Raw genomic sequence first — 26,757 nt, 5'->3', positions numbered from 1 at the left:
AAAAACGTCTTTTTGAGCGTCATCCAAGTACCGCGAGCATGTCCGCAGTGTTGGTGAACTTTTCCCTCTCCTTTCCGTTCTTTTGCCCTCGTTCTCTTTCTGCTTGATCAATCCGACGCCAATCATCCCATGCGACGGCTTGGGAAGCTGATGGCCCTATTTCCTGTCTCAGCCCATCCCAACCACTCACGCTCGTCTCATCGGATGTGTTCATGAATTGACCACCCGAGAGCCAGTCCTCTGCGATTGCCTCGCCCGTAATGAATGCATCTTGCATGGTTGATGCAATGACTCCAGTTGGACCTCTCTTGACCCAGCCTGCACAATAAACTCCCGGAACTCGCTGGTTCCGAATACCCTCGGCGTGTGTGTCAGACACCATTCTCGTGACTCTGCCAAGTCCGTCGTTATCAACGACACCCCGACGCTCATCAAATTGGATGCCAATATCCTCAAATCCGGGCAGGGCCACAGACTTATAGCCCACGGAACGGAAGACTACGTCGGAGGGGAGAAAGGCGGTTTGCCCAGTTGCCTTGACGGATGACTTTGGGTCGAAAGGATCTGCAAGCTCCGTAACGTCGAATTCGGTGCTCGCAACCTTGGAGGGTGCGTCTTGGTTGCCGAGGAAGTGCCTTGGGGAGAGACAGCTGTCCAGAGACCACACCTTGGACGCACTTTCAGCCGGTGTCGGCGAGCCCTTGACCAAAACTTCCATCAACCGCTTGGAAGCACGGGGCAACGTCTTGAGATCTTCGGGGACCAGGGATCGGTTGAATGGTAAGAACCCAACTTGGTCGAGTTTCATCAGCTCTCGGACCTCCTTGATCGTGAAGGCAGCCTATACAATTTGACGTCAGCGTCTCATTCGTTGTCCTCCAGGTGTCGCTTATGTTTCAACATACTTGCATAGGCCCTCTTCTTCCCACAACGTGCACTCGTCTGACCCGACTCCGGGATAGCGCCTCAAGTGCCTGCTCTGTGATGTCTGTCTTTTTCAGAACATCAATGTCTTCTAGCAGCACTCTTGCAACATCAAGGGCAACATTTCCTTGGCCGATGATGACAGCCTCCTCAGCCTGTGATAGATCCAGGTTGAGGTTGGAGCAGTCAGGAAGACCATTGTACCAGCCAACGACTTCACGGGCAGAGTATATTCCGCTCAGTGTCGACTCGCCGGGGATCCCAAGCTTCTTGTCTTCCGAGGCTCCGTATGCGAATAGAATCGCATCATAATGGCGCATCAAGTTTTGCAGCTCTAAGGTACAATGGTTCGCGGAATGACCGGGATGGCCAATGGAGACATTGCCAATAAAGGTGAAATTGGGAGAGGATGCAATCTCATCAAATTTCTCCTGGCAATTCTGGGGGTAGAAAGATCAGCTGCGATCTTTTTTGCTCCATGCCTTGTAGGGTAGCCAACCTTGACCTCTGGATGATCGGGAGCGACACCATGACGAACCAAACCAAACGGCACTGGAAGACTTTCATACATGTCCACTTTCGCTCCTGGGACTTTGCCCATCACCCGGTATGTGGTGTAGAAGCCAGCCGGGCCGGAGCCCACTACCGCCAGACGGAACGGCGCATCCGGGGATCGGCTCCCATGTCGACGGACTGTCGATGAGAACGAGCGGCTTGAGCAAGCTACCCGAGACAGCTGGGGGACTAAGCTCAATCGGCTGAAACGCCGTGTTATAGTCAATGGCATCATGAGCAAAGCCAATTCAAGAGATCATGACGCGAAGAATAAGCAAGTGGCAGAGATGTGACTCTTTGGATTGGCCGGACATGTCCTCTTGGCTGGTTATGGCTGATCGGCCTTCACCGGGGTCCGACCTCCGACTGTTGCCGTGACAACCTGGTCGACCCCCCGCGTGTCCACAAACTAGGTATCTTCACCAGAGGCCATTGTTCCCGTATCCATCCTAACAGCTGGGCCTTATTTCGCTCGGATAACTATCGCATTCCAAGTCCCGGCTCGATTGTCGGCTCGCCACGGCCGACTAGATTTCCCGTCAACTCACATCGACATCGCTAAACCACCGTTGATCAACAATTCATTCCAAGCGCGAAGCGCATCGCCTTGCGACGCCCAACAATGCCTCCGTCGCAGGCGCCTTTCCTCTACAGCGCTGTTCAGCGCCACGACTCACGCTTCCCCGAGCCCAAGTTCGATCCCAAGGCCGTCACGAGAGCAAGCTGGACGCCTCCGAAGCCGAGAAAGAAGCCATCTGGACCTCTCGTCTCCTTCAACAGGCACCCAGAGTAAGTACTACTGAGACAAGTGCCATGTTCCGCAAGCTGTCGATCTCTAACCGTCTTATAGTGCGCACGAGGTTCTCACACATAGATCAAACGAGTATGCTTCTATGAGCCCTCTTACCAAGAGCTTTATCAAATGGCTACGCCGACTCCAATGTGCGCTGCGTGTGCTGCAGCTCATCGCCGCGGCTGGAATCTTGACGTTGATGATTCTCATCACCAAGACTGATGCGCTTCAGGGCTGGGTCCTTCGAATCACAGTAAGCTCCAGAACTCACTGTAGCATGAACGTGGACTGACCATTTTGTGTAGCCTGGCGTGGTGATGGTCCATTGTGTCTATGCCATTTACCATCTTGCGCGTGACGCTGCTTCACGTGCGCCGGCCTCTTCTTCTGCTTATCAACTCTTCGCTTTCGTCTCGGATCTTGGAACCTGCTCGTTCTATGCCTTTGGTGCCCTTTCGGTATACAACAATGGTGATAAATGGCAAACGCGCCTCTCGGACCAGAGCCTCATGAACTATTTCAGGCCTACCGTCTGGTACACCCTACTCGGGTCTGGTGGAACTCATGTGATTACGTTGTGCATCGCAGGTTGGCTGTGCTTTACGTTCCGCAGGATCAGCCAGATGCCACCAGACATGAACCCCCTCGAAGATCATCTGACGGCACGTCCCAAGCACAAGAGAAACAAGTCGTCATTGGCCACCTTCAGCACAGTGGACAATGAGAGCCGGATGTCTACGGCTGCAAGCGACCGTCGACAGTCTATCATTCCGCACCAGGGCATCCATGATGGGATCGAGCCTCCGCGTGCTGTTCCATTTACCCACACGCGAAATGGATCCAGCACCACTGTTGGAAGCAGAGCCTCTCGAAGCAACCCGCCGGCCAGCCCTCAGTATCACAGAGTTCCAGTTACGCCTCGCCGTGAACGCCGTGACTCGGCCGCATCAAAGGCAACCACTCGAACATCAGCCACGCGCTCATTCTATCACGATGCCTACATGGAGATCCCACTGGATGAGCGTCCCAGCTCTCGACCAGCGAGCAGCTACAACAGGACAAGCCAGCCTCGACCTGCTAAGTTCACCGAGACGTGGATGCCAACGGATTCGCTCATCTCCCGAACTAACCAGCGGAATCGTCAAATGGAAGCGGCCAAGACCAGTGCTGCGAACCGCGAGAACAAGTCATACGAGGCCTTGGCCCCGCGCTATGGCAACCTCGACGATTCCGATTCTGAATATGGTGACGAGAACAACCCGTCATACGGCTTCGAGTCAGATGCAGCTGACGATCTTCGACCCCATCCTCTTCGTCTGAACCCACTGACAGCCGTGCGAGAGACTCCCCCTCGTGCCCAGACGCCTTACTTCCCCTCTGCTAACTCACTGTCTGAAGTCAGTTCTAATGCCAGACGAGTCAGCGCGAGCAGGGACATCGCCGATGAGAAGCCTGCATTTGCGCCCCGTAATCGACAGAGCTCCATCCAGCCCGAGTCCGATTTCTCTGCCAGACCCTACGGCGATCTCAAGAGCGCGACCCCTCCGGTCATGATGGTGGGCAACACTCGCAAGGTGTCGACTGGTAACGACTACAACAAGTATTCGTCAACGACGTACGAGCGACGAGTGAGTGGTAAAGTGGCTGAAGAGGGCCGAGGCGGCTTTGCAGGAAACAGGTTTTCCTTCCTTGATGGACGTAATCCGCTCGGGGAGCGATGATTGATTGGGGATCTTGGGATTTGCGATTTTGGGTTTGATGAATTTCTGTCATGAGTTTTATGTAGGATGGTTCAGCTTTGATATCATGGGTCAGATACCTGTTCTGGTTGCGATGCGGTTCTTTGGCGGACACGGCGTGATCGGATAGGTGGTGTAATTAGGTAGATATCTAGGTAGTTACGGCGTTGGGATGCGATGAAAAAAGTTTTGAAGCTTGGAATTCTTCATTCCCGCCTCGCTGTGAATGATGCACTATTATACCTATCATGAGACATCCTAGCCCCCGAGTAATCTAGCCTACTTGTACTATTCATCCACGTATGATCGCCAAGATGTTGGTGCTTGGTCTGCCTTCCAACCTCTCCCGTCCCAGGAGTCCAACTGACATAGATGCCTCATCGTAGGGCGTCCATGAGGACAGTTCCAGGGCTTGTCCAAGTCTGCCATGTGACGAACCAGCGTCTCCATCTGCCCCTGTGTCAAGGGCTTGCCGATCATGACACTGCTCCGACATGCTCTCGAGGCGAACATCTTCCTGACCTTGGAAGGTCGAGGGACATGTTTCGACTCGGACGATTCTTCTCCGAGGAGGGCTATTAGCTCTTCGAAGTCTGTCAGGGTGAAAGTCACCTCGCGGCTCATGGGAAGGGCCAAGACTTCACATCGTGAGCCAACGGGCTCGTCGCCACTCATGTCAACATGGACCTTGAAGCCGTTGGCCTCGATGGCTGAGATGTTCTGCATCACGATCTCTTCTTCAAGAGCAGTCAGCTCGAGCCGTTTCGGGTGAACCAGTCGCTGTGATTGTACAGTTTGAGCTTGCTGCAGTCTTTCGAAGTTGTACTTTTCGTCAGTTGCGTGCTGGTCAACGATGAACAGCTCGTCATGCTCCGACAGCTCAAGTTCATCATCCGATCTCGCCTGTGCTGGCCGGACTGCAATGATGAAACCCAGATTAAACTGTCCAGCAATCCTCATCTTCAAAAAGTCTTTCCTTGCAATAGTGAGAGAGAGCTTTTCTTCGGCATCAGCTGCACCGAGATCTGTCACTTCTTCACCATCACTTGGTGATTGACCGCTGTCCATGGGGAGGTGGCTAGCCCAACTCGCCATTTGCGATCTGATCGATCGTTCGCTCGTCCGTAGGTGCTGGAGAATCTGAGATGTTGCATCCTTTTTGCGTACACCGGCCTTGAGAGGTTGGCTCTTCTGCTCTGCTGTCAAGATTTCGCTGGACATGGGTGCAAGAGGGCTTGTGAGCGATGGATCCTGGGGTCGATCGTCCGTTCCCTCGATACTGGGCGAAGGATCAGCCAACTCGGGGTCCTCTTCATGATCACTTGGCGCGTTGGGTCGCCCGGGTGTATCACGGCCCCTGATGTCATCTCCATCTCCATCCTTGTCATCAGAATCAGGTTCAGGTTCAAGTTCAGGTCTAGAATCATCAACGCTTTCATCATCCGAGCCATCTTGGAGCGGCACTCTATGATCCGTTGCCACTTTGCTTCCAGCAGCAAATATTTGGGTCAGCCTGTTTCCAAATGATGGCTTTGGCTCATCAACCTCCATCTCTTCAGCGTCGGCTGCCAGCCTCTCATCCACATCGGGTAGGGGGCTAGTGGGATCTTGCACTCTTTCGTTCCCAATGATGATTGTAGTGACTTCTGGGACTGCCCCTCTTTGCGTCGATCGTACCGGGCTGACGTGGTGATGGTCGTCTTGCCCACGCCTCAGGGGCTGGACGGCAGGAATTCGAGGCTCATCTTCAACTACTGGTGGAGAATCAATAGCCTTGGTGGAAGCTTTGGATATTGTATCGGTCTTTTCCTTTAACCGTTTGTTGAAGTCCCTGACGGGCAGGGGTTTGTCAAAATCGTTTTCGTCGCTTTCTGAGGAATCCGAGGAGCTTTCAAGGAACAAACTTGGCTCCTCTTGTTTGCTGGCCGACGCTTTTGAATCTGATCGACCCTGAGGTCGAGGCGTAGGTGTTGCATTGCTCGTTTTTTCTACTCGACTCGTTGCTCTCCTTTCCACCCAACCGCTGATCAGATTTTGGCCACTTGTGTCTTTCGACAAAGACCTGGACGAACGGATGGTCCTTGCCTGACCTATTTGCACTCTGACCATCGGGCTCTCATGTTCGCTGGCTTCATCGTCTGACCCTGAATCATCTTGGGGACCATGATGGGAATTGCTACGAGCTTCAGAGAGCGACCCTGCGGGCGTGGCTCTATTGATTTGTTTCTCGAGGTTGGGCTTCGGTGTCATGAGCTGTGCCGTAGGGACTGAGTAGTTCTGCGAGTCAAACAAGTCTGTGAGAGATGTGCGAAGATTGTCAAGAAGCTCGTTCTGATCGTGTAGTAGGATACTCCGTTTGTCGGGACTGACATTGACATCATACATATGGGTATCAAGTTGAATGTCAGCCAGAATAAAGGGGCTTTGAGAGGCGTTGTAGGATCTGTAGACTTCGTTGAATGCTTTGGCAAATTGGGGCAAACCACAGGGTCTCCCGTTGACGAAAAACATCTGACGGTCTGGGGTTTGTCGGCCGTCACCATGGGAAGGCCGGGACACATGGCCAACGATACGGACTTCCTTTGAGCTCCCCGAGTCTTTAACATCCGATTGCAAGGCAGGGCTGACCTTCGAGGGCTGCATCTCGAGCTTCAGGTCTAGGGGAACTAAAACTGTCATGGTCTTTGCCCCAAAGATGTTGATGATGTTATCCCGAGTGGTGGGATTTCCTTTGGTAGAGAATAGTTGCATCCTTTTACCTTTAGTAGGTTGTTGAGACACAGAAAATTTGAGGTTGGTCTGGATGCAGGCATATTGGTTGAGCAAGGCGATTACCTTGTTCCACTCCCGTTTAATGTTTCGTTCAAGCTCTCGGCGACGGACCGGCAAGTTGTGAAAGAGACGCTCGACTGAGACAGTCGTGCCTTTCGATGCCGCCACAACAGCCGTCCCACTGAGCTTTCCTGAGGGTTCGAAGCTGAGTTTGCTCCCCTTAGGAGCCTCGCCAGCTTGGCATGTCGTCACAGTGAGGACGGACAGTGCACACAGGGAGGCCAAAGCCTCGCCGCGAAAGCCAAATGTCTGTAGTGTGGATATGTCCGAGTATGAAGAAAGCTTCGAGGTGTGATGCTTTAGAGCTACTGACGGGTAGTTGGCAGGGGCAATGCCACTTCCATTGTCCGCCACCTCGATGAGGTCAAGGCCTTGATTTTTGAAACGAACATCTAAAGAAACCGTGTGAGGACGATATATAAGAGAGAGCCTCCTTAAATCGGCAACTGGGAAAGAGCAGTGGTTCACGAACCTATACTAGTTGCGCCAGCGTCAACACTGTTCTCAACAAGCTCCTTTACAACAGAGCAGAGGTCAACAATGACCTGGCCAGATTGTATTTGATGAACCTATATACATTGTTAGAATCACAGGTATCTAGATGTATTGATTCAACAGATGTGGGCTTACCGTGCGTCCATCAATCTGTTTAATGGTTGCCATGACTTGACATTCACTAGCTGAGGCTAGGCATCTGCTCGTGGACGGTGCTGGAGTAGCTAGACGGACCCAGCTACTTGTGATCGAGGCCTAATTGGCAAACCTGCATTCCGAAAACGCCAAACTTCGAATAAATGCGCTTTCAATATATGAAACGAGTTGTTCTGGTCAGTTGCTCTTCACATAGCTGGGTGCGTGTACGTGAACGCGACTGGATGACAGGGGTCTTCAGCTCCCTGATAGGGGATAAGCATTTACAAGATCTAGCTAACTACCGAGCTACGGTATTCGGTTACCGGGGATGTTAGTTACCGAGACAAGATTGAAGACATGAAATCCCGTAGCATCCACCTCGATATGTGGAATGAAAATTGTATAGCCAATGGGGAAGATCTGATGCAGGCACATTGAGCTGAAGGGGTCGCACAGCATTGAAAATGCCCGGGAGGGTCATTATAGATGTAACCCTCGATATTGCGGAACCCCCCCAAAAAGTACGGAGCGATAGCTGTATGACCACAAGTCGGCACATACTCCAAACTGATTTGTCCCGTCGTAGAGGACCCATACTCGGCTCCGAAAAGAGACAACTACGTACCTTTCAAGGCGACAGGGAGACTGGTCACCGCCTGTGTGAAGTAATCAAGCTAATACGAACGGCGTCCCCTTCAAAGAAAAGGCGTCATTCAACAGCATTGACTAGCGTCGTCCGCGCTCAATCAGCCAAAGAACAAGGTGAAATGATGCCTCTGTGCGCTCGCTGACCAGTGGTCAGGGATCGGCAGGTAGTTGGACGCACGCGACGCAACCTCCCGAGCGTCTACAGGATGCCTCGAGCTCCCAGCCACCACATTTTCAACCAGCTTTGGGCTGCCGGTTGCGACCATACAGCAGGTAGTTGCAGGACCGAAGACGCCGGCGCTGCTTTCCAGCAGATAGACCGCATTTGATCCCCACAAAGGAACGATAACCGCCGATTCCGCGTGAGAGCTTCGATCGGAATAACATCTCCAGTCTTGGCTCTCCAAACTTGGCTGTGGTCCAAGCAAAGCTATCCACGTCAAGAGGTAACTGGAAAGGGAGAGGCGCCGGCGGTAGGGGCGGGACCACAATGGATGGCGCGGTGACGCGGAACGTGGGAGCCGGGCTCGACGTGTGAGCTTCCATCTATTTCAGGTGACGCGGTTGGTGCCGCCGTTGGTACATTCACAGGCAAGAAGGTTGCAAGTATGCGTAAAAACAGGCGCATCAACCTGCTTCGATGACGCAGATTTACGAGGACTCAACGTTCCCGTCCACCTAATTCGAAACCGAAACAACAGCCACGTAGCTGAGTCAAGAGGCTGCGTGTTGGTACATGGGCGGACCGAGGTACCCAAGGCTATGAAGGGGTCTTGGACCAACATCTTGGATGATTCTGCCAGTGGAGTAGATGGGTTGGGTCTTGTTGAATGCAGATTGAAACAATCCTTCTAAATGGCCGACATGCCTGCAATTAAACAGCAGCGGGAACGAGGCCGACAACACGAGCCATGTGTGATGAGGGATTCCCTGCTTGTTGGGATTGACCTACTTCCTTGAAACTCTAGATGAGAAAATGGTAAGCGATTAAATAATTGGGTGGCTTTCGGGGCGACAGTTCTTCTAGAGTGTGGCGCGGGAGCAGATGGAAGGGTGCGCGCAGGGGGAAGAAGGAAAAAAAAAAGGGGATACGCAACGCTAAGTGGCTCCGACTCGGCTGACAGAGAAGCCATCAACATCCAATTTCCCACCCACATTCACTGGCTCCAGAAAGGACCGGGGAATCGGCATGTATCGCCTTGCCCAAGCGTTGCGGCCATCTTCTTGACCATCTCTTTTTGTGCTTGTTGCTGTACGGATAGTTAGTCGCTGCGGTGTTGTGCTAATGTGGTTGTCACCGTTGTCGCTGCCGTTTGATCTTGCCAGGAGCCTCCGACCGCAAACGCAAACGCTGCTGCATGGTACCGAGGTGAGTTAAATCGCCAGCAAAGTTCACTCCCGGCCACCCCGGTTGCTTCTGCTTGCGACCGGGCACTCAGGCCTCTCTCGGGCTTCCACTCAGACGTGCTCAATTGCGCCTTTAACAGCCCCCGTCGGACCCCTGTTGTCGTTGGCCCTGGTGGGTGCTTCTCCGAGCTGTGCCAGCCTGGCTAACCCTTCCAAGCCTTCTCGATCTCAATCTTGGCTTTGACCTTGACCTCGACCTCGTCCTTGATCTGACCTCGCTTCTGCCGACTTTGCGACTCGACCGTCAGATCTTTGCGAACCTCCTCCGACACTGGTCGATATACCTTCATCCTCTTTATACTTGGTCAGAGGCTCGCGGCGAGTCTTAACGCGCCTTCTCCATGAAGAGGCGCTCGTCTGGGTCGGCCGATGACGGTGACGAATCCTCCCTCGAGTCCGACATCCCCGACCCTGATTCTGGCTCAAAGACGCGTTCCTCACCTACACGGAGCCGGCGACCCGATAGCCTGAATTGGAAGCCCTCGAACGGCCGCAATGGGCAGAACGGCCATGCTCGCGAAGAGCCTCAACCAACGACGACCCTAAAACCCACCTCACTCGCCGCTCCTTCAACTCCCGACATGGCTCTTGCCAGGACGCCAAATCAGTCTCCCTCTCCGAGTCGTCGCACACGCCGTTCCTCGCGATTCTCCCCCGTTGTCTTGCTCACTTCGGCCCTGGGCATCGCGCTCCTTATCGGTATCCTGAGGTCTCTCGTGACTCGCCAACTCGATCCGAAGGGATGTCGAATGTCCTATATGCGCCCGTCGTACGTGCGCTTCACCGAGTTCGACACTGAGCACACGCGCTTCGCAACAAAATACTCGTTGTATCTCTATCGAGAGCAAGGGATCGAGCAGCCGGACAAGGTATGTCCCATGCAACCCCTCTGCTTTCAGCATGCGGTCGACAGTTATGGACGACTTCCGACGTCAACCGCTAATTCTCATGTGTTTAGTTGCGAGGTATCCCTGTGCTTTTCATTCCTGGCAATGCTGGAAGTTACAAGCAGGTTCGTCCGATTGCTGCTGAAGCAGCAAACTATTTTCATCATAACCTCGAACATGACCAAGCCACTCTCGATGCTGGCATCCGGAGCCTGGATTTCTTTACGGTGGATTTCAACGAAGATATAACCGCATTTCACGGCCAAACGCTGCTCGATCAAGCCGAATATCTCAACGAGGCCGTGCGCTACATCCTTTCTCTCTACTCCGATCCCCAACGCGTCTCTCGAGAGGATCATCTTCCCGACCCAACTTCAGTAATCATTCTTGGACATTCAATGGGCGGCGTGGTAGCGAGAGCCATGCTTGTTCAGTCCAATTATCAGGCAAACTCTATCAATACGGTTATTACGATGTCGGCACCGCACTCACGTCCCCCGGTCACATTCGATGGACAGATCGTTCAGATTTATGACGAAATCAACGCTTATTGGCGTCGAGCATACTCGCAAAAATGGGCCAACAACAATCCCTTGTGGCACGTTACTCTGGTTTCGATCGCAGGCGGCGGCTTGGATACGGTTGTGCCATCAGATTATGCGAGTCTCGAGTCTCTTGTCCCTCCGACACATGGCTTTACCGTCTTCACTACGGGCATCCCGACCGTCTGGACAAGTATGGACCACCAAGCCATCCTTTGGTGCGACCAGTTCCGAAAAGTCATTGCGCGGACACTTTTCGACATTGTTGACGTCCATCGTGGCTCACAAACTAGGCCAAGGGCTGATCGGATGAGAACTTTCAAGAAACGCTTCCTTACAGGAATGGAATCGACCATGGATAAGGATCTACCTTTTAAGGAGGCGACTACACTTCTCACACTCGGTGACGATTTCAACTCGATTCTTCCAGCCGGAGAGCGGCTCGTTCTCAACAAGATTGGGAAGCAGTCAAAGCCAAGAGCACACTTGATCCCCGTCCCACCGCAGGGCTCGCCAGAGTCGAAGCGTTTCACGCTTCTGACGGATGCTCCCTTGGATGAGGCTGGTGAAAATGGAAAGCTCGAGGTTCTGTTTTGCAGTGTGTATCCTTTTCAGTCCGGACAAGCCAACTCACTCTACCCCTTCCAAATCGACCTTTCCAGCGGCGACAGTGGCTCGACTAGGCTTGCTTGTAAGAACGCGGCCTCAGACCGAATTCTGCTTCCAGCCTCTACTCCATCGACAAAGTTCCCCTTCTATCTTGACCGCGAGAGAGAGATTGCTCCCTTTTCATACCTTCAGTACGACCTCGACTTGCTCTCGGAACATCAATTTGTGGCAGTTATAGAAAAGGCCAGTTCCAACACTCACGGCTTCCTGATCGCCGAGTTTAGCGATCAGTCTGCATTTTCCAAGAAGCAGGACATTGGTCTTGGCGGGCTGATCCTGTCTGGAGCATCAATCGACCTTCCACCAAACCGTCCCATGGCAGTCGAGGTCACCATTCCCTCGCTGCAATCGGCTCTGCTCGCTTACAAGCTGGAAATCACAAGCCCAAGCTGCAAGGTTGAAAAGGCTCTCTTCAGTCCCTTGGTTCGCCAGTATCTCGACCGGCCGTACGAGTCAAAGTACTTTGTCAATGCGCAGTCCGCTGACGTTAGCCTTCATGGCGTTGCCCCCTATCTGCCGCCTCCTCTGAAGCAGAGGCCCGAGAATGGTCTCACGTTCCAGCTATGGGCCGACCCCTCTTGCGAGTCGAGTGTCCATTTGGAGATCAAGCCGGATATCTGGGGCAGCTTGGGCAAGCTCTACATGAGGTATCGCACTGTTTTTGCTGCATTCCCCCTGTTGACTGTTACTCTTGTTCTACGCAAGCAGTTCCGTGTCTACGACAGCTCCGGTGTCTTCATCTCTTTCTCAGAGAGCTTGGATTTGTGTCTCCGCCAGTCAATTCCGCTGTTGCTGCTGTCATTGACACTTCTCTCCATGTCGCTTGAAGGAGTTTCATTTTCTGGACTTGGCAAATATCTCGAGCAGGCGCATGTGACCCCCTCGAGCGTCGACTTTCATCGACATGACATCTTGGTCGGAACGGACGACCCATTCTTTTGGTTTCTCGTCCCTCTCATTGGTGTTGTCTGCATCGGCGTTTGCACTGTTCTTCACTACATGACCAAGCTCCTGACCCAGATTCTCGGTCTCTTCTATGCGTTGCTTAATCTGCTGTCTCTGGCCGGAGCGTCCGATGATCAGGGGCTTGCGAGATCTCCTGCGTTTGTGCCATCAACCCCTAAGCGGCGTATGATCACGACAGCGATTCTCCTGTTCCTGGTGTCGACCTTTATCCCTTATCAGTTTGCTTACCTCGTGGCATGCTTGGTGCAGCTCTTTACCGTTATCCGAGCGCTTCGTATCAACAACACTGCCCCTTCGGATGCAAACTCGAACTACTACCACTACGCCCATTCTGTTCTCCTCCTAATGCTCTGGATCCTCCCTATTAATCTCCCTATCCTGGCGGTCTGGATTCGAAACTTGGCAGTTCATTGGCTCACGCCCTTCTCTTCGCACCATAATGTTCTTTCCATCATGCCGTTTATTCTTCTCGTGGAGAACCTAACGACAGGGAAGATGGTTCCTCAAGTCAGCAGGGGATTTGGCTATGTTACTAGCCTACTCCTTTTCGCTACGGCTCTTTATGCCGCCATGTATGGCGTCTCCCACGCCTATATGCTTCACTATTTGGTGAATATTGTGGCGGCTTGGCTGGTGGTGCTACATTCGACAAACGACCCCTTTTCACTCAGCGGGCTTGGCGCCATATTCGAAAGCAACTCGAATCCAGATCGAAAGGAGGGCAAGACGCCTCGATGATCAGGCTTGCTTCGAAAAGAATAATCGCCTACGGCAGTGCTCGGTAGCACGTTGTTTTTCGCCCACACTTTTGTGTATATCACCAGAGGATGTAATGCAGGCTGTCACCACCTCACTTCCATGGCAGGACACGATCATTTCCCCGAACCATATACTTGTTTCCCATCATCCCAGTCGGTTGTCTTTCTTCTTTTGTTTTCAGCGCGGGCCCGCCCGATAATACCACTTTTTCTGTTTTGCATGGTTCTGGAGTCAACGTCCTTTTGACATCGGGCGAAGGAGGAATGCACCTAGAGTTGCGTGCCTCGCGTTGTCAGTTGACGATTTGAGCATTATTTCGGCGTTCCACAGGTAGACGGCATGATAAAGACAAAGAATGAGGAGCCTGGCTTCACTGGGCTTTTCACTCTTCTCCTCAGTTCAACACTTTTTTCACATTTTGCTTTGGCTGGGTCTGTTTTCGTCGTCCCTGTTTTTCCTTGCACTGGCATGCATGATGGCGGATTATAATGTCACAAGGCAATGTGGACATGGCGGTCCGGCGGCTGGGATAAGGGCCTTGAATATGGAACTGAGGGTTTCGTGGGTTGTGGATGACGGATATCCTTTGGCATATAATCTAATAACTAGATTTTTCCGCGATGCATTCCTTGTTTCCCCATGCGCCAGACCGTTCCATCATGTTAATGTTAAAATATCCATGAATCAACACCAAGCAAACTTCATCCAACGCCGTAGATCACTACCAAACTGACTGGCCACAACCTGATCCAATAGAATTGTCAAGCCTTTGCATGGATGCCCGGCACATGGCTAGTCCTCCTCTTCGCCCTTGTCATGCTCCTTGAGGAGCTTGGCATGCTGATGGCGGATGCCCCAAAGAGTGATGCCACTTCCGGCAATACAAGCAAATAGAGTAACCCAATATGCCGAACGATAGCAGTCAAGACCTTCCAAGCATACCCTCTCACCGTTGGGTTGAACAATGCTGTGTGAATCGTAGACTTTACCGTAGAAAATGTTGAAGATGTTGGACGAGATAACCGGAGCCATGGTCAAGAAGCCCCAGTTCTGGCTCAGCCCGCGGATGCCAAAGGTTTCGGCCACGATCGAAGGGGAAACGCCAAACAGGAAGCCATAGGCGAGACCGGACAAACCCGAGACTAGGCCGAGCAGGTTGGGGTTCACGATGAGCAAGGCACAGACTTGGGCGAGGAAGAAGACGACACAAGCGACGGCAAGACACCAGAGCCTGCTGGCGTGAAGTCGGTTGACTAAGAAGTCGGAGCCAACACCTAGAAGAACTGTGAGACAATGAAAATACGGGATGTGTCGGGGTCGGACTCACCGCTGAGTAGTCTACCAAGGAAGCTGCAGATGGAAAGGGTCGACACATGCATTTGCTGGCGGTGGATGAGGAACTCGTCGGTAACCTTCTTGTCAAAGTGTTTCCAAAGAGCCTTGGCGTCGTTGCCAATGTTGCTTGAAAGAGGTCAGCCGAGCTCATTCCCGAAGTGGAGGGACGGGGGTGCCATACTTGATGGTCATGAGACCCACGCCAGCTAGTATTCCCATGATGGTAAAGAGCTGCCAGAAGCCGAGACTGCGCATGAGGGCCAGACCTCGGATGTCTACACGGTGAGATCGATCGTTATTAATGTGATTGGTTCCAAGAAGGGCTTCGCCGGTTCGCGATGAGGGGCGGGACGTTAGGGGGGACGTCTCGCCGGCCTCGAGGTCGTCGGGGTTCTCGACGGGGACCACACGGCCACTTTCAGGCTCGAATGGAATTCCAGGAGAGGCCGTCAGATCCGGGGCGGGGGTGGATGAAGATGCCAGGGCGGGCACAGGGGAGCTTGTGCTTGTGCGAGTGCTACTGCTACTACTACTACTAGAATTAGTGAACATACCGGGTTCAGCAACCGCCCGAGAAGAGCGGTAGACCTTGGGCTCGTCCGAAGAGCCCTGGCGAGAGTGGCGGGAAGAAGTCGATTGTCGACCGTGGTGGTCTTCTGAGTCGGGTACGGCCTCATAGCTGGACTGGTGATGGACCTTGAGGAAGAAGAAGCCGCCGAGAGTCATGCCGCATGTTCCCCAAGCGAGAAGCTCCAGGAAAGCGCTTGGGTCGCCGGGGAAGAATACGGAGCCGAGAAGAGAGAAGAAGAAGGCGCTCAGGCCAAACGCAGCGAGTGGGAAAGCCGTAGCGGTACCTCGATGTTGGGGCCAGTTGAGAGCAGACGTCTTGACGGCAGCAGCAAACGCCATGCAACCACCTAGGCCTGACAGGTACGAGAACAGGCAGAGGAGAGGAACAGAGCCAGAAGCGCTGTCGTAGGCCTGGTGAAGAGGAAAGTAGCCGGCAGCTAGGAGAACAGCGCCACCGAGAACAGCAGGTCTGGGACCGCGATGGTCGACGAAGATACCAATTGGAACTCCCATAGTATACTGGCCCAGGTTACCAGCAAGACCGATAAGGTTGCTCTCCGTGGATGATAATTTCAGCCGCTCGGCGAATTGAGGAGCCCAGGCCGAGTAGACATACTATATGCATTGTCAGGAACTTATCGCCTCCCACATCTCAAAGTTCATGATCAAGATAGGAACGAACATTTGTGCCACAGGCGAGAGAGATGACGGTAGCAGCGACGCTCGCAATGATGCGAGCATGATGAAGCCGCTGCTGCTGATTCTGGTGCATCTTGGCAATGTGGAATGTATAGAAGATAGGAAGGTAGTTAGTTGTAGGGAGTGAGTGAGCTTGGTGCTCTAGGTTGAGGGGACACGCTTCTAGGACGGGAAAGTTAAAAACATTAGTAGTGACAGCGATGCTGACACACTGACGAAACAGACAGCCAGCAATTGAAAGAGAGGGGCAAGACGATAGATAGGAAAAGAAAAAAAAGATAAGTTAGGAGATAGGAATAGGAAGAGAGAGTAGATGATGCAGCACCACGTGTATGTAGCTACGAAGGAACGGGAGAAGATCGATCCTAGGATGTAACAGTCCAGGGATGGAAGAAGGGGGTCAGGGAGCCGAGTTCGTTATCTCGTGGCTCTGGAAGCTGATAACTCACAGCCAACAAGGGGCACGCAAGACGCAGGGTAAGCACGCACGCGGGCCGAACGCGGAGGGGGGTCCCGAGAGGGTCCGGGATTCCGAAGGTGGGCCTTGTGACTGGGCCTGGAACCTCCTTACCGGCAGTGTGGGAGAACCCCGGATCTCCGAGACTGTCGACTGTACGGACAGCCACGTCCCGCCATCTGAGTGCTCAGCCACGTCGAACTCCAGCCACAGCTGCAAAGTGCCTGCCTGCATCCCACTTCCGCTTTCGGTGCCCGGCCGCGGTTGACGACGTAATCTCACGTGGACTAGCTTGCCCAATCCCAGCCTCAATCATCCCATCTCCTCCCCATCTTCAAACAGACTCCAGGCTAGGCACAAGACCTTCAACGGCCTGAACAACACGACACTGAACTCTTGCGCAAAACGATACACCCGATTACCCATCAGGGCGCAAGTCTCGAGATCGCGCCCTTTCCTAGGAGACTCAAACTTAACTCAGTCAACCTTGTCGCGCCGTCGCAATGGGTGCTCTGTTATCGTTGCCACTGCTCGCGGTGCCGAGCGTAACCACCGTACGTCAACTCTGCTCTCCATCAATTTTAGATGCTAACATCTGTCTCCTTTAGATCATGTCCTTCGCGGCCAGCTGCTGCGGTGCTGCGACCTGCTCCATGGTCTGCAGTGCCTGTGGCAAGTGCGGCAATAGTGTCGCAACCCGTATCGCATACGCGCTCCTCCTCCTTGTCAACTCGATCCTTGCCTGGATAATGCTCACGCCGTGGGCCATCAAAAAACTTCAGAAACTCACCCTCGACTGGGTCACAATCAATTGCCCGACGGGGGCATGTCACGGCTGGTTTGCCGTTCATCGAATCAACTTTGCTCTCGGTCTCTTCCATCTCATTCTCGCCGGCCTGCTTTTTGGTGTTGCGACATCCAGGAGTCCTCGCGCCTCCATCCAGAATGGTTACTGGGGCCCCAAGATTATTGCTTGGCTCGCCTTTGTTGTCCTCTCCTTCCTCATTCCCGACAGCTTCTTCCTGGTCTGGGGCAACTATATCTCATTCGGCTGCGCCATGCTCTTCCTCTTGTTGGGCCTGATTCTGCTTGTCGATCTCGCCCACAACTGGGCCGAGTACTGCCTCGCTCAGATCGAGGATACCGACTCGAGATTTTGGAGATTTGTTCTGATCGGATCGACCCTGAGCATGTACATCGGCTCGCTTGCCATGACTATTGTTCAATACATCTTCTTCGCCAAGAACAACTGCTCCATGAACCAAGCTGTCATCACTATCAACCTCCTTCTCTGGCTGGGAATCTCTGTCATTTCCGTCAACCCCACTGTCCAGGAGTATAACCCCAAGGCAGGACTCGCGCAGGCAGCAATGGTGGCTGTCTACTGCACCTATCTGACCATGTCCGCTGTGTCTATGGAGCCCAACAACGAGTGCAACCCTCTCATTAGAGGCCAGGGTACAAGAACAACCTCGATCATCATTGGTGCCGTCGTCACCCTCCTCACCATTGCTTACACCACAACCAGAGCCGCCACCCAGAGCCTGGGCCTGGGCAACTCGAACGGTATTCGACTCCCAGAGGACGACGAGCATGATCTGGTTACGCAGCAGCCGACTGCTCGCCGTGAAATGCGAGCCGAGGCTTTGCGCCGAGCTGTTGAGGAGGGCAGCCTGCCAGCCGATGCTCTCCTCTCGGATGATGACGACAGCGAGGCGGGTGATTCCCCTGCTGGCGATGACGAGCGATCCAGGACCCAGTACAACTACTCCGTGTTCCACATCATCTTCTTCTTGGCGACGGCATGGGTGGCTACTCTGCTTACCATGAACTTTGACGAGTCGACCAAGGACGGTGACTTTGCGACTGTTGGCCGTACATATGCGGCAAGCTGGGTCAAGATCGTCAGTGCCTGGGTCTGCTACGGCATGTATACCTGGACTTTGGTGGCGCCCATTGCCCTGCCTGAGCGTTTCGACTTTTCCTAGGTTCGCATCTGCATGGGTCGGAGTTTTTGAGAGAGCGCTTGCATACACTTTGTTAACCAGTTTGTCCGTCGATAACCATAGCTTAGTCTAGCCATATGAATAAGGTACACAGATCGTTGATACAAAACCCGGGCCTACGTTTGGAGCATGTTTCGGAGCGTGACACTTTGCGTGATGTCTTCTCAGCTGATCCAGCTTGAAGCGCCTATCCTCTCACCGGGTCAGCCAAGCAGACGCATCTACTAGGCATGCCCGACGCAGGTCTCGGGGACCGACTCCACGGTGACAGATGTGAGATGGGGGCAACAGGCAAACAACACCTTCAGGCCCTTGAACCTATACGCACCCAGCGCCGTGGCATGCATAGCGCGGAGATTACATACCAACAACAGGCTCGCAGGTGGTCAGTCGACGGCTTTCGCTCTGGAGGTTGTGCAACACCGGCGAGCTGCGCACGGCCGAGCAGAACAGACAGGACAAGTGTGCCCCGGCACGTGGATGGGTTCGGGTCGAAGTCGAGATAACGGGGGGCGTCACCGTGTTTGGCTGGAGAGCCGACGGTGGCGTTCTCCCTCCTGGTCGTTCTGGAAGGCGGTCTGTAGGGCAATATGTGTGGCGCACGTCACAGTGTCGATGAAGCTATCGCGAGATTCAGTGGACGAGCTGGGCAAACAAGACGCGGACAAGGCCACGGCATTCGATGGCGTGAGACAGCACACAGAAGTCCAATTCTGAGGAGCGATTGGTCTGGAGAAGCTTCTGCTCTCTCTGATTCGCTCTGTCCGGCTTGGCCGTTCTTGTTGTCTCATCTCTCAACTCCGCTCTACTCATGCCTCCATCACCACAACCCCCTTCGAATCTCTCTCACCGGAAATCTACCCCGTGCAGCCGCGCTCGCCTGTGCCACCTCAAACCTCCAGCCCTCCCTCCGCAAGAAGGGCACATTCAGATACGTTACACCAGCATGACCTCGCCCGTGACGACGTGCGTGATGCGCCCCAATATGAGATGTGATGGAACCCCCTTTCCTCTCTCTCCCTCGCGACGCCGTCATACCCCAGAGGCATGGGCGCGATTCTCAGGTCCGGCACCCAGGGCTCGCCTAGTCTCGGCCAACCAGAGACGGCAGGAGTGAGGCCGCACCGAAAGGCTTCGGCCCCGAGATGATATCATGACGAACGAGCTGGGAGGTGGCTCCGGGGCATGGACATCTGCAATGCGATGAGGTCCAAGCTGCGCATCTATACACGGCTGGAGGTCCTTTTGTGAGGGATATATATAAAGAGGAAGGAGAAGATGGGAAAGTTGGAGAGTAATAGAGGCTGAGGAGGCAGAGCGAACTACTACCTTATAATCGATACTATTGACTACGATGGCCAACAAGGCTGAAGCGAACAACACAGATGCTCAAAGGTGTGTAAGAGCTCATAGCCTTCCTACTGTCTTGATAGTCTATACTGACACTCACTGCTAGCATCATCGCCATAGCCGGCTCATTCGTCTCGGTCAATGACTTGTCAAAGCCAACTGAGTCGAAGCCGAGCAAGAGCAGCGAGAGACTTACCGCCTGGGTTCATGAGACTGAACGACAACACTTGACCATCACGGAACTTCTTCATCAACAGGCAAATAATGTTGTAAGGCCCTTTCACACTTTTTTCATGTATTTTGGGTCAGTCTCCAACCTATTGCAGGTCATTCCAGAAACAAAAAATTCTAACTCCATAATCGTGTCTGCCAACGCCAGCTTTGGATGATGATACAGGTCCTCCCTTTTTCTTCTTTTTCATAATCTCGCCAGTGAGGCGGTATGCCATGGTCACCCCTTCTTTGTCATTCCCCCTCTTGGCGCACTCGTGGCAGGGTTCATTGCAGAAATGGCGTTCAGTAGAACTATCGGACTCGCTTGCAGAAATCAAAACGTTCCCTCACGGCCCCAATGGCCGGGACTCAAGTACTTTCTTCATAGTTTCAATATGGAAATCCACACATGCCTCATCGAATGGTGAGGGGAGTCTCTCCCAGCTCCTTGGCAGCTCCGGCTGCGTGGAAACCATCCATAGTCACAGTCACAGCGCCGGCTTGGACGAGCTATGGCTAGTCAACGTCTTGTTCACAGTGTTGTTGAGAAAGGAAAACTTACAGCGCGGGAAAGGTCCTCAATAAGATCGTTAACATCCTCAATTCCGACGCACAGTCGGATAATATCCTCCGGCATCTGTCGCTCTGCTCGTGTCTTGGCATCGATACTGGCATGGCTCATCTGGCAAGGCATGCTGATCAAGCTGTTGACACAGCCAAAGCTGACGCTGATGGCCCAGAGTCGGGCAGCTTCCACGATGCGCTCCGAAACAGCGGGATCACCAGTCTCAAAAGAGAGAACAGCACCAGCACCGCGGGCCATAGACCAATGCAGGTCATACTGGGGGTGAGACTTGAGGCCAGGGTATCGGACTCGGAATCCACGAGACTCGAGGAACTCGGCAATGGCTTGAGCGTTGGATTGCTGCTTCTCCATTCGAATAGCCAGAGTCTTGACGCCCCGCATGAGGAGGAACGAATCATTGGGTGACAGACCGCAGCCAGTCGAGTTAATGACGAAGAAAAGCTTATCCCCGATCTGGGTGTCATTCATGGCAATCACGCCAGCCATGATGTCGTGATGGCCCGACAGGTACTTGGTTCCGGACTCGTAGACAATGTCGGCGCCAACGTCGAGGGGGTTGAAGAGCATAGGCGAGAGCATGGTGTTATCGACAACGACCAGGGCCTTGGGGTTGACCTCGTGAGCCAAACGGGCAATGGACGGGATATCGACAACTTTGATCAGGGGGTTGGTAGGGGTCTCGAGCAGAACCATGGCGGTCTTCTCTGAAATGCGTGCTCGCACGCTATCAACGGTGGTGGTGTCGACGTGGTGAACAATAATGCCCTGGTTGGCAGCCAAGTAAGTGAGAAGACGGTGGCTGCCACCATAAAGATCGTCGCCGGTAATGACCTCGTCTCCAGGACGAAGCAGGCGGGTAATAACATCGAGAGCGCCCATGCCGGAGCTGATGGCGAGAGCCCGAGAGGCGTTCATAATCTTGGCTAGGTGTCGCTCGAGGTGAGTGCGAGTAGGGTTTCCGGAGCGCGTATAGTCGTATTCCTGCTGGCCGCCATTGGCAGAGCTCTGCTTAAAGGTGGCAGACTGGTAGATAGGGACGCTGGAGGCGCCATACTGGTCCTTGCTATCAGTATAGACGAGTTCCGTGGCAAGGGCGTAGCGCCGACGACCGTTGCGGGGGCTCGAGGGCGCGGGGGAGGGAGGCAAGTCGTGGCCTTCGTTGTCAACTCGCTTGAGCGGGTTGCTCGACTTTGCGGGCTCGTTTGGAGATGGAGCGGACATTTTCGGTCGAGGCGGATGGAAATTGGTTGAACTGCCGGGTTCAGTGCGAGACGTCGCACAACTCTGAGGCTGTATAGATGAGAGGCGATAGTGGGGAGAAGGGCGAAGGAGGGGTAAAGACGCCAATTAGCAATTGGACTGCGCCAAAAGATGCGACAGGAAAGACCTGATTCAGCTAGATTGAGGGATAGTTGAAGAAGAAAGAATTGAATTTCAGCTTTCAGGTGAGGAGAAGAATATTGGTAACGAGTCAGCGGTTGGGAGAGACGGGAGTTCGGGAGTCGGAGTCATGCCGCTCCTCGGCGGTCTGAATGGAAGTCGTTCTATTTTTTTTCTGGGGCAATTGGATGCAGCCCGCCGCCCCTGCAGTGCAGCACAGCGCAGTTTGCAGGGCGTCTGCAGCGCCTTCGCAGGGGAGAATCGCAGCATCCTTCAGGGCATGCAGCGCTGTTTCAGCCCAGCCCAGCGGTCTAGGTGAGCCGCCTGCCGCCCACCGCCATTCCTCTGGGTCACCCGCCCGATTTACGGAGGTCGGTTGATGCCCGGGTACCTGTGCTTACGCCGTATCAGACCACCATTGTCATGTACCCGGCTATCGCAACCCCGGAAAGAGATGGTGGGGTATGCCAAATGACGTGATCAGACACCATCATGGCCCATCGTCTGCAATGCCGTCCCTTGCGTATGGAGTGCACTGTACGGAGAACCGGAGTAAGGAACCGTGCCCCGACTTCACCTTGTTCCAGTTACCTAGAAACCAATTTCGAGGTATCAGGTTATCTGGCCCAAAAAGTATGAGTTATCATAAAAGAGCCCTGCAGCATTGTCATTTAGCAACTCATGTGTCTTTAGTATCTTATATGGACTATTATGTCATAAGGGAGTAGTATTTGAGAGGAGTTAGAGCATACGTTGCTCCTTGGGTATTGATCTCGTTCGTTTCTTGGCCCGCGTCCCTGGCCAGACATTCGAAAAGTGCGGGTTGTGGGGAAGCGACCAGACAGTGCAAAGAGTACCGTGAGGTCACCGATAGCCCAGAAACAGAAATCGTAGTGTTGCTGATTGGGCAGCGAGAGGTGATGTGATGGCCGGGGTTCGGTGTCTCTATTCAAGTTTATCGGTTCCCGTCAGTATTTGCTTTGCTAATCCTGCTCCTCCGGAATAAGCTCCTCAACCCCCGTCCTGGCAGGTCGTCGGGTCGGTTGCAACTTGATCTGACCTCCCTCACGGCCCAGGAAGTCGTCCGACCTGATGCCCCGGAACTGCGTCGGGTCAACGGTCGACATTGCCTGGCCGCTCTGTCGGTGCTGTCGCATATACTCCCGCACAGGCACCATGGCGGCATCTCGACAAGCCTCCTTAATGTCACTTCCCGAAAGTCCAGCAGTGACATTTGCGATATAATCCAGGCTAAAGTTTTCGGGGTCTGTCTTGGTGTCCTGCAAGATAAGCTGCAGGATCCGTCGTCGCTGCGCAGTGCCGGGCAATGTGACAGGGAACTTCTTTGGCATTCGACGGAGGATAGCCTCATCGATGTCGTTAATGCGGTTTGTGGCTCCGAGAACCATGATGCGAGCGGGCATTCCCGATGAGTTTGCAGACGTCAGTCCATCCCAAAGGGTCATGAATCTGTTGAGAGTTAGCAAACGCTCAATGCCAAAGATAGAGGACTTACTCTGCTTTCACCATGCCGCTGGCCTCATGCTCGCCGCTCCTTCGGGTTCCGAGCACCGCATCAATTTCATCAATGAAAATGATAGCGGGCTGCATCTTGCGGGCAAGAGAGAAGACAGCTCGTACAATCTTATTTGAATCTCCATACCACTTCTCGGTCAGAGTCGAGATATGCAGATTGATAAAAGACGCGCCGCTCTCATGGGCGACGGCCTTGGCCAGCATTGTCTTTCCACATCCAGGCGGACCGTACAGCAGCACACCCGAGGGGGCAGAAAGCAGTGGCGCAGCGTGTGAATAAAGATGAGGCATCGTCAAGGGATAGATGACTGATTCCTTGAGTTCCTCGATGATGGTATCCAATCCACCAATATCTGCGGGCGTTAGCAAGACATGAAATACCGTCTCGTCCTTCTGATTCTCTCACCATCGAATCCAACAGAGAGGTCCTGAGGCGGAACCATCTCAAGCGCAACCAGGTTCTCATATTCATTCAGAACAAGGTCCGGCCCTCGTAACGAATCGCTGCTCTCGTCTTCAAATTCGCTTCCATCTCGTTTTTGTCGGTTTAACCGCTCCAGATGTGCCTTCGCTTGGCGCCTAGCTTGTTCGTGCTTCTCCTTGTCGGGATCGGCGAGGTTGCTGAGGATTGGGTTAAGAAAGTTTCGGGCGACGTACAGGCCAGCGGTCATCTAGTCAAGGGGATCAGTATGAGGGCTACTGTATGGCCAGAGCAGGTTGACGAGTATCTACTCACCATGCCAGCAAATAGCAAAATGTCCATGGCGACATCGCCGAGCTTGCGTCGCTCCCCCATGCCGAGGACCCAGCGCAGCCAGGTGGCTGACTCGGATGGCATGAGATGGCAAGAAACGGAGGGGATTGAGGAGGATTTCGATCGTCGATTGTCAGCTATCGATTGTCATCGATCTATTTCGGTACGGTTTATCTCGGTGTTTCTTCTAGCAAAGAGTCTGGCCGACGTCGGGGCGCCAAAAGCGTATTCGTTGATGGAGGCGGAAGAGATCAAGAGCCGTTCGGACAACGAAAGACTGATATGCGCGTCGCGGCAAGAATAGCCTGGCACATGCATTTAAAGCGATCAGCGGCGGGAGGGAAAAGGTTTAGGTACCTGCCCCAGATACTTGGTGGTTGGCTGAAAATAAGATTACAACGACCATGCAGAATCAATGCAAAGTTATCGGGCTCATTGAATGCATACAGCATTGGCAAAGGAGCTTAATAGAGGATATCATAGCACTATACGATTTAAGACCACTCTAGACATTTTAATCTAAATTTCCCGCTCCATTGCTGTTGTTTTATGGCTTATCACCGTGAAAGCGGTTTTAGATGGTAGTGATCGTATCTTTCTGTCACGCTAAGATGCTTGTACAGTACTTCAGAGCGGCTGGCGCTAAAAGCGAGGCACCGGCCACGTCCATGTCGCTTGCCGCCAACACTGATGGACCGATTGTTTACATGGATGGAAACCCGGCGGGTTCCTCAAAGGCCAGGAAAAACAATCATCATACATATCCCCACGACAAAGGCCTTCATACCTTGGGATTGCACCCGCGCACGCCGAATAGTCGAAGCTTAGGGTCGCAATAAACCTCAGACATATCATTTAACAAATTTGCCTTCGCTTTTAGCTTGCGCCGCCTTTTGCGACACCTCTGGATCACTTAGTATCGACAATCACTACATACTCGATGCCACCACGCGCACGCGCAAAGCCCGCATCGGCCCTTGCTGGCCTGGTGGGATCTGACTCGGAGCCCGACTTGGATGCTTTTGACGAGGCTGAGATTCAAGCTGCGCGCACAATGAGTGTCACGAAGAAACCCCGCGGCCGACCTCCACGCACTGCGAACAAGGTGACAAAGACCACGGCCTCATCTACGCGCCGAGGAAGCGGCATCCTGTCAGCGGTTCCCGAGTCAGTGACACGACCGAGTACAACGACCAAGACCAATTCTGGCACGGCGGGAGCGGGGCGCAAAGCCCAACAACACGTCCCAGATGAGACTGTCACATTCGATGATATCGAGGCGCTCCCAAGTGTAATGTCAACAGTCACGAAAAAAGGGACACGCGGTCGACCTAGAAGCGTACCTGCCTCAGCTTCGAAAAATGCCAACAACGATACGTCAGTGCTAGTTCCGCCAAGCGCAGCAAAACGACGAGGCCGACCGCCCCGACAAGTAGTGAAGCCTCCAGAGGAAATCCCAGAAACACAACAAGAAGATGCAATGGAGTTGGACGTCGTGGTAGAAGAGGAGGAGGAAGATATTAATGGAGACGTGGCGCCGGTTGCTGAGCCACTCGAATCGTGGACAGGATATGATGGAAGCGAAGTGTCATTGCGTAGGCGACTTGGGGAGCTCTCGAAGAAGTACGAGAATCTTGATATGCGTCACCGTGATCTACGCGAGGTCGGAGTGAAAGAGGCCGAGCGCAATTTTGAGCGGCTCAAGAAGCAAGCTGAAGAAAGAACCGCAGGTAAGTCTCCCACTTACTTGCTATCAACATCGTAATGCTAACCTTGACAGCCGCAAATCAATTGATTGCCGAACTCAAGGCTGAACTTGCTGCACAGACTGCGCTTGCCAAGGAAGGCGAGCAACTACGGCAGCAACTGGAAGAGAGTGAAGCAAAAGCTGATGATTTAGAGGCTACCATAGAGGAACTGAATGGTTCTTTGTCAGAAGCCAAGTCGGAAATCAAAACACTCTCTACGAAACTAGCCGCTGTCAGGTCAGGGGATGTAAACTCCAGGGTTCCAGGAAGCGCTATGAAGACGGGCGGGTTGGCAAGCCGCACAGCACAGGCCGAAGCGGCACATGCTACGCAAGCCACCGCGCAAGCCAAGGAAGATCTCTACGCGGACTTGACAGACTTGATTATCCGTGGGGTGAGACAGGAAGAGATGGAAGATGTTTTTGACTGCATCCAGACTGGACGCAATGGCTGTAAGTTTCGTTACGGATTGGGTTGTTTGATCATTACTGACTCAATGTGTAGCCCTTCACTTCAAGTTGGCAGTCGAAACTACTGAGGCGTCAGACAGTTACGAGGATACGCAGTTTACCTACCGACCACAGCTCGATTCTAACCGTGATGGGGAATTAATGGATATGCTACCGGATTATCTCGTCGAGGAGATTACCTTCCCACGGCCTCAGGCTTCTCGATTCTATGCAAGAGTAGTCAAGTCTCTGACTGAGCGAATTGAATAAGTGACGAGGAGTGGTAATGGTGGTTCTTGTGGCAGGATTATTGGTTGTTA

The 26,757-nt window shown here is 53.3% G+C and overlaps 9 protein-coding genes across 9 annotated transcripts; 4 read left to right on the top strand and 5 right to left on the bottom strand.

Annotated features, from left to right (window-relative positions):
* Positions 1 to 19: 19 nt before the first annotated feature.
* Positions 20 to 1,711, bottom strand: NECHADRAFT_96798 (uncharacterized protein; the record flags this gene model as incomplete). Its single annotated transcript, XM_003039844.1, has 3 exons — positions 20 to 841; positions 906 to 1,364; positions 1,424 to 1,711. 3 exons carry the CDS (start codon positions 1,709 to 1,711, stop codon positions 20 to 22), a joined length of 1,569 nt encoding a protein of 522 aa, XP_003039890.1.
* Positions 1,712 to 2,101: 390 nt separating this feature from the next.
* On the top strand, positions 2,102 to 3,993 carry NECHADRAFT_96797 (uncharacterized protein; the record flags this gene model as incomplete). The annotated part of the gene is made up of 3 exons (XM_003040063.1): positions 2,102 to 2,268; positions 2,330 to 2,525; positions 2,578 to 3,993. The coding sequence occupies 3 exons, from the start codon at positions 2,102 to 2,104 to the stop codon at positions 3,991 to 3,993; spliced, it is 1,779 nt and encodes a 592-aa protein (XP_003040109.1).
* A 306-nt stretch (positions 3,994 to 4,299) lies between these two features.
* NECHADRAFT_50420 (uncharacterized protein) lies at positions 4,300 to 7,506 on the bottom strand (the record flags this gene model as incomplete). Its single annotated transcript, XM_003039843.1, has 3 exons — positions 4,300 to 7,235; positions 7,316 to 7,412; positions 7,474 to 7,506. 3 exons carry the CDS (start codon positions 7,504 to 7,506, stop codon positions 4,300 to 4,302), a joined length of 3,066 nt encoding a protein of 1,021 aa, XP_003039889.1.
* A 2,366-nt stretch (positions 7,507 to 9,872) lies between these two features.
* Positions 9,873 to 13,333, top strand: NECHADRAFT_49834 (uncharacterized protein; the record flags this gene model as incomplete). Its single annotated transcript, XM_003040062.1, has 2 exons — positions 9,873 to 10,400; positions 10,490 to 13,333. The coding sequence occupies 2 exons, from the start codon at positions 9,873 to 9,875 to the stop codon at positions 13,331 to 13,333; spliced, it is 3,372 nt and encodes a 1,123-aa protein (XP_003040108.1).
* A 558-nt stretch (positions 13,334 to 13,891) lies between these two features.
* Positions 13,892 to 16,316, bottom strand: NECHADRAFT_105487 (uncharacterized protein). Its single transcript, XM_003039842.1, has 6 exons — positions 15,942 to 16,316; positions 15,334 to 15,874; positions 15,182 to 15,224; positions 14,871 to 15,104; positions 14,682 to 14,815; positions 13,892 to 14,628 (listed from the first exon to the last, which is right to left on the bottom strand). The coding sequence occupies exons 1-6, from the start codon at positions 16,029 to 16,031 to the stop codon at positions 14,147 to 14,149; spliced, it is 1,524 nt and encodes a 507-aa protein (XP_003039888.1). The 5' UTR covers positions 16,032 to 16,316; the 3' UTR covers positions 13,892 to 14,146.
* A 602-nt stretch (positions 16,317 to 16,918) lies between these two features.
* On the top strand, positions 16,919 to 18,403 carry NECHADRAFT_50473 (uncharacterized protein; the record flags this gene model as incomplete). Its single annotated transcript, XM_003040061.1, has 2 exons — positions 16,919 to 16,969; positions 17,024 to 18,403. The coding sequence occupies 2 exons, from the start codon at positions 16,919 to 16,921 to the stop codon at positions 18,401 to 18,403; spliced, it is 1,431 nt and encodes a 476-aa protein (XP_003040107.1).
* A 1,995-nt stretch (positions 18,404 to 20,398) lies between these two features.
* NECHADRAFT_85791 (uncharacterized protein) lies at positions 20,399 to 21,791 on the bottom strand (the record flags this gene model as incomplete). Its single annotated transcript, XM_003039841.1, has 2 exons — positions 20,399 to 20,494; positions 20,547 to 21,791. 2 exons carry the CDS (start codon positions 21,789 to 21,791, stop codon positions 20,399 to 20,401), a joined length of 1,341 nt encoding a protein of 446 aa, XP_003039887.1.
* A 1,142-nt stretch (positions 21,792 to 22,933) lies between these two features.
* On the bottom strand, positions 22,934 to 24,282 carry NECHADRAFT_50094 (uncharacterized protein; the record flags this gene model as incomplete). The annotated part of the gene is made up of 4 exons (XM_003039840.1): positions 22,934 to 23,420; positions 23,467 to 23,839; positions 23,893 to 24,157; positions 24,223 to 24,282. The coding sequence occupies 4 exons, from the start codon at positions 24,280 to 24,282 to the stop codon at positions 22,934 to 22,936; spliced, it is 1,185 nt and encodes a 394-aa protein (XP_003039886.1).
* Positions 24,283 to 25,180: 898 nt separating this feature from the next.
* On the top strand, positions 25,181 to 26,707 carry NECHADRAFT_50483 (uncharacterized protein; the record flags this gene model as incomplete). Its single annotated transcript, XM_003040060.1, has 3 exons — positions 25,181 to 25,970; positions 26,021 to 26,440; positions 26,493 to 26,707. 3 exons carry the CDS (start codon positions 25,181 to 25,183, stop codon positions 26,705 to 26,707), a joined length of 1,425 nt encoding a protein of 474 aa, XP_003040106.1.
* Between the last annotated feature and the right edge of the window lie 50 nt (positions 26,708 to 26,757).

This window comes from Fusarium vanettenii (genome assembly GCF_000151355.1).
Source record: "Fusarium vanettenii 77-13-4 chromosome 10 genomic scaffold NECHAsca_82_chr10_2_0, whole genome shotgun sequence".
Classification (NCBI taxonomy): domain Eukaryota; kingdom Fungi; phylum Ascomycota; class Sordariomycetes; order Hypocreales; family Nectriaceae; genus Fusarium; species Fusarium vanettenii.
This window is presented reverse-complemented; position numbering and strand designations above follow the sequence as displayed.

What these genes read in the sequence shown, in the direction of transcription:
- NECHADRAFT_105487 (XM_003039842.1), bottom strand. Translation starts at nt 16,031, where the DNA reads ATGCACCAGAATCAGCAGCAGCGGCTTCATCATGCTCGCATCATTGCG. An exon ending in CTCTCGCCTGTGGCACAAAT is followed by an intron (nt 15,875 to 15,941) that starts GTTCGTTCCTAT and finishes CAATGCATATAG; the next exon opens with TATGTCTACTCGGCCTGGGC. An exon ending in CCTTGGTAGACTACTCAGCG is followed by an intron (nt 14,629 to 14,681) that starts GTGAGTCCGACC and finishes CAGTTCTTCTAG; the next exon opens with GTGTTGGCTCCGACTTCTTA.